The sequence below is a fragment of the Epinephelus lanceolatus genome, chromosome 22 (genome assembly GCF_041903045.1).
Source record: "Epinephelus lanceolatus isolate andai-2023 chromosome 22, ASM4190304v1, whole genome shotgun sequence".
In the NCBI taxonomy this organism is placed as follows: domain Eukaryota; kingdom Metazoa; phylum Chordata; class Actinopteri; order Perciformes; family Serranidae; genus Epinephelus; species Epinephelus lanceolatus.
The window spans coordinates 10,286,180-10,297,500 of NC_135755.1; the positions used below are offsets into that span (position 1 = coordinate 10,286,180).

An 11,321-nucleotide genomic window follows, 5' to 3' on the forward strand; every position below is an offset into this window, starting at 1 on the left:
TGCTTCACAGACATTATGGACAGAGGGAATGATTACAGACATCAACTACAAAGTGCACTCAGTAGAGTGCAGACCTCTGCCAGGCGACTGCATTACAGCTGTGACTCTAGACAACAACACATGCTGCTCAGCTGCGACCGCTGGAGTTGTCCCTCCTGACTTCCTTACAGGCAAGATGGCGGCTGAGATAAAAAACAACAACAACAACAACAACAACAACAACAACAACAACACAGGACTAAATCATCTCGCATTGTGACCAACTTCAGTGGATCATCAGATATCCTGTATGGAATTAATCTGTAGATGCTCCGTTTCAAAATGAGACCACAGTTTCCTATCGACCACGAGAGATCATTCAGCATACAGTCATAAATGTCACACAAAATATGTGTCTTCACAATAAAAGTCCCATGTTGTTTTGTTATTTTAGCTTTGTTTAGCTTTTATTGTGAAGCAGCCAAAGCAGAAAATATTGGGTTTTCATCTGCAGTGACTTCATATGAATCTTATCCGTCTGACAGCGAACATGAAACGGTAAAATAAGGCAGATATCTGAAAGTACAAACAGCAACGCAGGAGAGAAACTAAACTTCAAACCACAGAGATTCAGTTAAAAGATACAAAACTTGTGAACACACAGACACTTTGAAAACTCTGGGCTGCTGCACAGACACCAGTTGAGCCTCAACACATGCTTGTTGGAGGGGGCGGAGCCTGTCAGCTTCAGCTCCACTAGTTTGGAGTCCACATGTGCCTGTCTTTGCTTTTAGGTGGATTACAATAATAAATGACACGTTTGGAAGATTTTATTTCACTTACAGTGATGTAACCAGAGGCTGTTAACTCAAGTAACATCACCTGTGTGGGTCGAGGAGGAGGGAGAGAAACGCAGCCCAGCGACAGGAAAACACAGTAAAGACTCTCACACTGAGCTCAAATCAAAGCAGTGCACATAAACAAGGTAAATAACATCAATAAAATATTTGCTTTCTTTCAGGGGGGTGGGGGATCCCACTGATAGAGGAAACACTTCATAGCAACTGGGACTGTTCCACAGCACATCAGTCAACACATGGATGCATAGGGAAACAGGAGCCAGTCAATGGTTGTCATTTAGAAATGACATCACATAGACGTATGAATCCAGATCATTAATGGTGCAGTCCTAATGGGCGTGAGTGTGAAAGAATATCAACCTGTCCTTAAAGTCCAAGATATTTCCAGTGCAGACTATTTATTTGCTTATTGTTGCAGTCTAAAGGTCTGTGACTGCAAATGATTATGTGACGTTAACATGAAAACAAAGAAACCTCAGAACCTCAGGAATCTTAAATTCTGTTTGGATAAATCTCAAACTTGATGGTGTCTAAATGTTCTAAATCATCATTTCTCTGCCTTTCATAACCAACTATTCAGCCATTTGGAAAGACAACATTTCTGAAAACACTGAAAGCTTTATAACCTCAGTCAAGGATTTATATTATATATATCCAAAAACAAACAAACAAACAAACACCTACATAAGCAAGTGAACTGACCTCAGAGTCTCCAGTCTACAGTTTGGACTCTCCAGTCCAGCACACACCTGCTTCACTTCTGAATCCTCCAGGTCGTTTCCACTCAGGTCCAGCTCTCTCAGATGGGAGGGGTTGGACTTCAGAGCTGAGGCCACGACTTCACAGTCAGTCTCTGAGAGTCCACACCAAGTAAATCTGACATGACACATATATTACAAAATCTGTTATTGTCAAAGAGACACTTTATATTTACTTTATGGATTTGATGATAAAATAGTTTGAAATATCCTGTTTTGATGGACTGAAAATAGTTAAGAATAAAAAAAGAACACAAAGAATTCAAACTAATTAAAAGCTGATTCATGACCAGAATTACTGCCTCGTGGTCGTATGCTTCACCAGTCAAGTTACACTTACAGTTTACATCCATGTCTGTCCAAACTCACATGTGTCCATGACAGTAGACAATGACTCAAATATGAATGTTGCTGCAAAGAAGCTACTTATTCTAAAACACAGACGCTTCACACACATCTTCAACCCGACAGCACAGAAGATCTATACAATCAGCACAGTTTCAAGATCAGTGTCACCAACTCAGTCTCTGACCAAATGTCTCCCCTTCTGTTCCTGAGATATGACATTAAATAATGAACAGAAACATGTTTCCACAAAACATGATGATGTCACAGTGAAGGTGACCTTTGACCTTTAGGATATAAAATCTCATCACTTCATTATTTTATCCTGTTAGACATAGTGTGAAGTTTTGTCATAATTAGTGAATGAATTCTTGAGTTATGGCCAAAAACATATTCTGTGAGGTCACAGTGATCTTGACCTTTGACCACCAAAATCTAATCAGTTCATTCTTAAGTCCAACTGGACGTTTGTGCCAAATATAAAGACTTTCTCTCAAGGTGTTCTTGAGATGTCGTGGACAGACTGACAACCCAAAAACATGATGCCTCTGGCCATGACTGTCGCCGGCGCCGAGGCATGAAAAAAGAGATAGCAACAACTGGATAAAAGCAGTTTTTAGGACTTCAGAAATCTCCTTTGGCAAATGATACAGATCTTATTTTACCTTTTTAAGCATAGTGGTGAATAAACTCAGGTATTATCTGCATGTCTGATTCTATAAAACACCTTACAGAACCTTCTTATGGAATAATAACTTTACTGCTTTCACTCAGAACCATCAAATACTGCCATACTGTGATGAAATGCTGCTGTGATTAAACCTCAACAACAACCTCTGAAGTCCATCATTTGTTTTATCAGGTTCACCTCCATCACACAAAGGTGAAAAACTGTCAAATATTAAATGATTATAAATAAATAGAAGAACTGTGTTGATGAACTCAACAGCTATAAACACAACCAACTGAAACATCTACATGTTTTGTACTCACAGCATTTGAAACAGCTCAAGAACATCTGTGACAAAATACAACAGACACATCATTTGAACATTTTATGAATAATAAGAATTTCACAGTGTGTATATTTGAAGAATTAAACTACTAATCTACAATGATTTATGATGTTAATCACATCTGGACTTACCGAGCCTTTCTGCAGTTCCTCACAGCTGGAATCAGTCTCTGTCGTCCCCACAGTGTTGTCTTGTATTTGTCCATGTCCAACTCATCCAGAACCTCCTCTGACATCTGCAGCATGTAGGCCAGAGCTGAGCAGTGGATCTCTGAGAGTTCCTTCTCTGATCTGTTCTCTGACTTCAGGAACTCTTGGATCTCCTGATGTACTGAGAGGTCGTTCATCTCCAGCAGACAGTGGAAGATGTTGATGCTTCTGTCAGGAGAGATATAGTACGTGTTCATCTTCTTCAGGTTGTTGATGGCTCTCTGGATGATTTCTGGACTGTTGTCTGTCCGACCCAAAAGGCCTCCTAACAGTCTCTGGTTGGACTCCAGAGAGAGGCCATGAAGGAAGCGGACAAACAGATCCAGGTGACCATTTTTACTTTGGAGAGATTTCTTCATGGCTCTCTGTAAGAAGACATCCAGGGATCCGTAATTATCCTGGTCTGTCCCCAGGAAGTCCTCCAGTACCTTTGTGTTCCTGTTGGTGAAACAGTGGAACAGGTAGACTGCAGCCAGAAACTCCTGAACGCTCAGATGAACGAAGCAGTAGACTGTTTTCTGGAAGATCACAGACTCTCTTTTGAAGATCTCTGTACAAACTCCTGAGTACACCGAGGCCTCTGTGACATCAAGACCACAGCGCTCCAGGTCTTCTTGGTAGAACATGATGTCTCCTTTCTCCAGATGTTCAAACGCCAGCCTCCCCAGCTTCAGAAGAACGTCCCTGTCAGCCTCCGTCAGCTCCTGTGGACTGGTCTCATGTCCCTCATCATACTTGTGCTTCTTCCTCTTTGTCTGAACCAGCAGGAAGTGTGAGTACAGGTCAGTCAGGGTCTTGGGCAGCTCTCCTCTCTGCTCTGTAGTCAACATGTGATCCAGAACTGTAGCAGTGATCCAGCAGAAGACTGGGATTAGACACATGATGTGGAGGCTCCTGGATGTCTTCATGTGCGAGATGATTCTGCTGGACCGCTCTTCATCACTGACTCTCCTCCTGAAGTACTCCTCCTTCTGGGCGTCAGTGAAGCCTCGTACTTCTGTTACCCTGTCAACACATGCAGGAGGGATCTGATTGGCTGCTGCAGGTCGGGAAGTTATCCAGACGAGAGCCGAGGGAAGCAGCTTCCCCTCCATGAGGTTTGTCAACAGCACGTTGACTGATGACTTCTGTGTGACATCAGTCACAACCTCATTGTTGTGGAAATCCAGAGACAGTCTGCTTTCGTCCAGGCCGTCAAAGATGAACAGAACTTTACAGACAGCGAGCTCCTCTGCTGTGACCTTCTGTAATGTTGGATGGAAAACACGGAGCAGAGTGAGAAGACTCAACTTCTCATCTCTGATCAAGTTCAGCTCCCTGAACGAAAGCAGAATCACCACACTGACATCTTGGTTTTCCAAACCCTCGGCCCAGTCCAGAGTGAACTTCTGCACTGTGAAGGTTTTTCCCACGCCAGCAACGCCATTCGTCAGAACCACTCTGATGTGTTTCTGTTGGTCAGGTAAGGCTTTAAAGATGTGCTGACACTTGATTGGAGTTTCATGGAGGGTCTTCATCTTAGAAGCTCTCTCAAGCTGCTTTACCTCATGTTGGGTATTAACCTCTTCACTCTGTCCCTCTGTGATGTAGAGCTCAGTGTAGATCCTGTTGAGGAGGGTTCCACTTCCTGTTTCATCACTTCCTTCAGTCACACGTTCATATCTCCTCCTCACACTGATCTTATGTTCATCTAAAACCTCCTGCAGACCACTGTCTGCTGAAAGAGAAGGAAACATGAGAGACTAAAGAAATAAATCTAAAATCTTAAGATTATATTGTTGATCGACATTAAAACAAGCAACATGAAAAAATGAAGGTTTTATACATTAGTTTTATAAAATCTTTCATGTCTACACTTTACAACACAAATAAACCAAGAAGAATCCTGTTTTCAGACATGATGACATCAGCACACAGATGTACAGTCTTACTTTGTACAGTGCTGGTCTGACTGGCTGTCTGCAGTCCAGCTCTTGTTCTGGATCTGTCTCCACACTGGGGACAGGAGGAGTCTCCTGATGAAGCAGACTGGTCCCAGTATGAGCTGATGCACTGTCTGCAGAACCAGTGTCCACAGCTGGTAGAGACTGGATCCTTCAGGACGTCCTGACACAAACTACAGCAGGACGGCTGCTCCTCCACAGAAACATGACTCCTCTTCTTCCCTCTGTGGAGATGAACACATTACTTAGATCTCGTCCTGCAAACTGTGCTGCAAATCATTTGCTTTATTCACACACTCAGTCAGAGGCACTTCAAATATCTCATGGTGGAGCTTCATGAAAACCTCCTGAGTAATGTTGTGCTCCACTGTGAGACGACTTTCAAAAGGCAAAAAGCTCCCTCATGTTTTTCAACAGGCTCTTACTTTGTGTCTGAGGGTCCAGGTTCATTACTGAAGTCTGGAGGCTCACTCATGGACCGGTCACTCTTCATAGACAGACAGCTGGATACTGGAGACTCTGCTCTCTGTCTGTGGAAACAATAAATGTTTGACACATATTATTAGTCCTTGTAAAGACCAGAGGAAACATTACAACAAGTCTATATATACACATATATAAACACACACACACATATATATATATATATATATATATATATATATAGTAGGGCTGCACAATATTGGAAAAAACTGACATTGCGTTTTTGTTTTTGTTTTTTTGCAATATATATTGCGATATTAAAAAAACATTTTCACCAGATGACTTAAAGTAAGAAAAATAAAAAATAGTGTCTTTTACTCACCACAACTGCAGAGGCTACCAGCTTCATTTGAAACAGACTACATTATAAACGGTCCATTATTCATTAATCCCACTCAACACTTCCTGAAATTGTTTCAAATTAAAAGCCCCTTATAACCTCAGCTGAGAGAATCCCTCCATTTTCTAAATAGGCTTTTATTGTGAAACATCTGTAGGAACTTGTTGTGGAGGATTCAGTGGCTTTTATGTTTGTGTACGGTGCTTCAAATGTAGCTCCTGCCATCTGCTGACGCTTTTAGGTGACTACAACAACATTTCAGCTGGCACATGAACAGACACAATGGCTACGGTTACATGATGGCTTCTCATTCGGAATGAAATAAATCTGAATGAAATCATTCGGAATTAAAGTCTTTCCAGGTAGTTTACATGGGAAATATTAATTCCGAATGAGGGTTTACACGGGAGATCAGTTCAATCGCCTTTATTCAGGTCTGCGCAAGGTTTGGGGCAGGGAAGGTTTCTGATTGGATAGGGGGCGGGGCGGAGGTTATGTGTTTACGTTTACCGGAAGAAAACATGTAGTCCTCGCTCCGGATAACAAGATGCTTGACGACGCCATTCTTAGTGCCTTTTTCGGGCGTGTTTTGCTCATATTCTTAAAGCAGCAGTACGACAACAACCTTGTTCTGCTAATGCTTCGTCTGTTGAGGAGGAGAAGGGAGGCAGAAGACCGTGCTGTGGTGAATGGAAACCAGTGAGTGCAACGAGTCTGACTGCTCTAGCTCAGCCTGTTGCTATGCAGCCTGTTACTATGCGCGCTATATACGTCATCGCGAGAGAAGGGCAAGGAAACGAGCATGTGCAGAAAGACCGGAATGAACTTAAAGAGGAATGAGTGTATACATGCACACAAAATTCTTTCATTCGGAATGACAAACGAAATAAACCACCCCTTTTAATCGGATTTAATTTTCAATCGGAATGACCGTTCACATGACCACTTTTAATCGGAATGGCCTTTCATTCCGATTAAAAGTGGAATTAAACTGTCCACGTAAACGTACTGAGTGACTGAGATGATCGTAAAAGTAATAAAAATAGGACAAGAATAACCCGATGACATGAAAGACGACCGGGGGATAACTGGTGAGTACCATTGTGTAGTGTGTCATGTCTGTCGGCCAAGTCACAGCACAATTTTATGGCTCCACAATCGTGTAATGTCACAGAGACATAGACAGACAATAAAGCTTTTCTGTTTCTGATTCTGATAGTGACTTTCAGAACTGACAGAAAAGTCGTGCAGTGTGAACCAGGCATAAATCCTCCTTTACCGTTTCTCCCGCTTGCATGTCGCTCATTTTCAGGGCCCTATTTAGATGGTCTAAAGCGGATGGCGGACGGCGCATAGTCCATGTCGTAAGTGTCATTGCTATTTAGATGCCGGCGCAGTTGTCATTTTCATGCCCTGCGCCCTCTTCATCTAACTAGCAAATGAACTTGCGCTTCTCTGGGCGTGTTCGTCTAAAAATGAGGAGTGGTCAGGCGCAGTCATGGCGCGTTGCTAGTTAGATGACATAAAAAGCAAATGCACCAGTGACCAACAAAAACCTGGTCTAAAGTCAACGGCGCAGTATGTCGCTGTTAAACAAGTTAGTAATATGCGTCTCTAGGCGGGTGCACAACGCGCGTGCACTCTGCTCAGACACACGGAGCAGCCACACATATGCAAAAGATAACAAATAAAAATATGATTACAATGTGAAAGGTTATTATAGGCCCATGCGATGCACTGACAACACCACCAGAGCCTACATCAGACTTCAACCTGAAGGAGCCCAGTCTAGGTGAAGTGGAGGAAGTGGTGAGGAGAGCAAGGTCGAGCTCGGCACCAGGCCCAAGTGGCGTGCCCTATAAGGTGTATAAGAACTGCCCAAAGCTACTACATCGGCTTTGGAAGGCCCTGAAGGTGATCTGGAGGAGAGGGAAGATTGCCCAGCCATGGAGGTATGCTGAGGGAGTGTACATACCAAAAGAAGAGAAGTCTGAGAACATCGACCAGTTTCGGGTAATCTCCTTGCTCAGTGTGGAGAGCAAAATCTTCTTCAGCATCGTGGCCAAGAGACTCTCCAACTTCCTGCTGAGTAATAAGTACATCGACACGGCTGTGCAGAAGGGAGGAATACCCGGAGTCCCCGGTTGCCTGGAACACACAGGAGTGGTAACCCAGCTCATCAGGGAGGCGAAAGAGGGTAGAGGCGACCTGGCTGTACTGTGGCTGGATCTCACCAACGCGTATGGCTCCATACCCCATAAGCTGGTGGAGGTCGCACTGGAGAAACACCACGTACCCCAGAAGGTGAAAGACCTCATCCTGGACTACTACAGCAAGTTCAGCTTGAGAGTCTCATCTGGCCAGTTGACATCAGACTGGCACCAGCTGGAAGTGGGCATAATCACTGGTTGCACCATATCAGTGACCCTCTTCGCACTGGCAATGAACATGCTGGCCAAGGGAGCTGAAACAGAATGCAGAGGTCCACTCAGCAAATCTGGAGTAAGGCAACCGTCCATCAGAGCCTTCATGGATGACCTCACGGTGACAACAACAGCTGTACCAGGAGCCAGGTGGATTCTCCAGGAGTTGGAGATGATCATGGCATGGGCACGCATGAGCTTCAAGCCTGCAATGTCCAGGTCCTTGGTTCTAAAGAAGGGGAAGGTCACAGACAAATTCCGCTTCAGGCTGGGAGAACATCTGATCCCGTCAGTCACTGAGAAACCGGTGAAGAGCCTTGGGAAGGTCTTCAACTGCAGCCTGAATGACAGAGACTCCATCAAGGCAACCAGTGCTGATCTAGAGGGCTGGCTGAGAACAGTGGACAAGTCTGGGCTCCCCAGAAGATTCAAGGCCTGGATATACCAGCATGGAATCCTCCCAAGAATCCTCTGGCCTCTGCTCATCTACGAGGTTCCCATGACTGTGGTTGAAGGTTTCGAGCAAAGAGTGAGCAGCTATCTTCGCAGATGGCTGGGTCTGCCACGCAGCCTAAGTAACATCGGGCTGTATGGGAACACCAACAAGCTCAGGCTCCCTTTCAGCTCGGTCAGGGAGGAGTTCATCGTGGCACGGGCACGGGAACACCTGCAATACTCTGGATCCAGAGACGCCAAAGTGTCCGGGGCAGGAATTGTGGTGAGGACAGGGAGGAAGTGGAGGGCAGCGGAGGCAGTCCAGCAAGCTGAAACTCGGCTGAAGCACAAGACCATCCTCGGTACAGTGGCGCAAGGCAGAGCTGGACTTGGGAGCATAACATCAACCCGGTACGAGTCTGCCAGCGGGAGGGAGAGGCAGAGGCTGGTGCAGGAGGAGGTGCGAGCTTCAGTTGAGGAAGAGCGAACCAGCAGAGCAGTGGCCATGAGGGTGCCTGGATGAAGTGGGAGCAGGCGATGGAGCGGCGTGTCACCTGGAAGGACATCTGGCAGTGGAATCCCCAGAGGATCAAGTTCTTAATCCAGGGGGTCTATGATGTCCTCCCAAGCCCATCTAACCTGTGCACCTGGGGCAAAATAGAAACACCTGCATGCCCCCTGTGTTCCAAGATAGGGACACTAGAACGCATCCTAAGCAGCTGCTCCAAGGCGCTGAGTGAGGGCCGTTATCGATGGAGACACGATCAAGTCCTAAAATCCATCGCTGAGACAATCAGCAAGGGGATCAAGGACAGTCGATGCACCCGAGCTACAGCCAAGGCCACCCAGTTCGTCAAGGAAGGACAAAGGCCAGAGAGAACATCAAAGAACTGCTCTGCTGGTTTGCTCTCCACGGCCCGAGACTGGGCGATGACAGTTGACCTGGAGAGGCAGCTGAAAATTCCACCACACATCATCCAGTCCAAATTGAGACCTGACATCATCTTGGTCTCTGAGGCTACAAAACAACTGGTCTTGCTGGAGCTGACAGTTCCCTGGGAGGATAGAATGGTGGAGGCACAGGAGAGGAAGAGGGAGAAGTACCAGGAGCTGGTGGAGGATTGTTGGAGGACCAGATGCATGCCAGTGGAGGTGGGCAGTCGGGGATTCGCCAGCCACTCCCTGAGTAAGGCCTACGGCACACTGGGCATAACAGGTGCCAACCGAAAAAGAGCCATGAACAACAACGCGGAGGCTGCAGAGAAAGTGTCCAGATGGCTCTGGCTGAAGAGGGGAGAGCGGTGGGGGCAGCAGAATGCCACTTGGACACAGGCCGAGGTCTGATCAGCCTCGGTCGGGTCGCCTGGATGAGGGTGTCTGTTGTGAGACCCGAAACACCCAGTGACTCCAGGAAACAACACTGATGATGTGTCCAAGGTAGTGCATCAGAAGATGTTTCTGAAAACTGAAAATTGTGCACATTAAAATATTTCTCAGAAACACGTCTTAATGGTCAGTCATTAATCAGAATGATCTAATCGCAGTAATAATGATCATCATAATCCGGGAGGTCCAAGCTGCAGTGTCCGAATATACGGAACTGCGAGCAGACCTCCACAGGCTGATGATGCATAGCCTGTAAAATGAACTTGTCTTTCCCAAATGAGTTGTGATCATTTTGGCATGTAAATCACAAAATCAAAGATGTGAAAACGTTTGATAAACTTTATTTTGGCATAAACACAACAATAACCAGCTTCTGTGAACTAAAAACGTAAACTTATAGCCCTACAAGTACAAATGTATTTTTTTTTTTTTTTTAAAAAAAAAAGCTTTTAGAACGTAAAACTGAAGATCATCTTGTCAGGAGGAGGAGGAGGAGGAGGATGCACAGTGGCCACACAGCCCGCCGCACAGCCGTGGGCACCCAGGGAAAGCTCCGCAGCCACGGGACCAGCCCTTCCTGCACCTTCAGGCGGGGGGGTTCAGGATGCTGGAGAGGGAGCTGGGCTCTCTAACCTCCCGGGTTAAAATAAAATTGAATAACTTACAATTCCTTGACAGCGTTTCTCTCGTGCGCGCGTGCGCTCTCTCTTTCTCTCTCGCAGTCTCACTCTGTTTCTTTTCTTTTGGCTTTTCTAAGATGACAGATGCTGAATATATACTCCCTATCTGATGCTGTGGCTGTTTGTGGTTGGCTGAGAGGGATGTGAACTTATTAGTTTACAACTGTGTTGATCAAATCAGGTTGGGTTTCCATTACGCGTGCCAAACGTGCCAAACGGTGCCAATCCCCTTTGATCTGACATCAGATGTGACGGGACAGTCGATATAGAGATACATTTATCGTCTCCTCAGCTGTAAAACGCTCACTCTTTCCAGTTGGTAGGTGCGCCATCTAACTAGCTCTCCGCCGTGCGCTCCAATTGCGCCTCTCTTAAAGGGAATGAGAGGTGACACTCTGATTGGCTTATGGAATGATACGCCCAAAACACACCCATGACTAATTCACAGAATAAGTCCAACCCTT

The 11,321-nt window shown here is 45.4% G+C and overlaps 1 protein-coding gene across 12 annotated transcripts in view; it reads right to left on the bottom strand.

Moving 5' to 3' along the window:
• Positions 1-11,321, bottom strand: part of LOC117272784 (NACHT, LRR and PYD domains-containing protein 14-like) — a 103,327-nt gene that overhangs the window by 86,752 nt on the left and 5,254 nt on the right. For 4 of the 12 annotated variants that reach the window (XR_013488524.1, XR_013488523.1, XR_013488525.1 and 1 more), the window contains exons 3-6: positions 5,536-5,640; positions 5,099-5,334; positions 3,090-4,884; positions 1,589-1,715 (exon numbers count right to left, since the gene is read on the bottom strand). Coding sequence is in view for 9 of the 12 variants with exons in the window: in XM_078164163.1 (XP_078020289.1) it covers positions 1,589-1,715; positions 3,090-4,884; positions 5,099-5,334; positions 5,536-5,640 (2,263 nt within the window). In the remaining 3 variants the exon portion in view is untranslated. Of the gene's footprint in view, positions 1-1,541; positions 1,716-2,935; positions 2,961-3,089; positions 4,885-5,098; positions 5,335-5,535; positions 5,641-11,321 lie in introns of those variants that run through there. The other 8 variants (XM_078164162.1, XM_078164157.1, XM_078164165.1 and 5 more) reach the window with 4 other exon arrangements.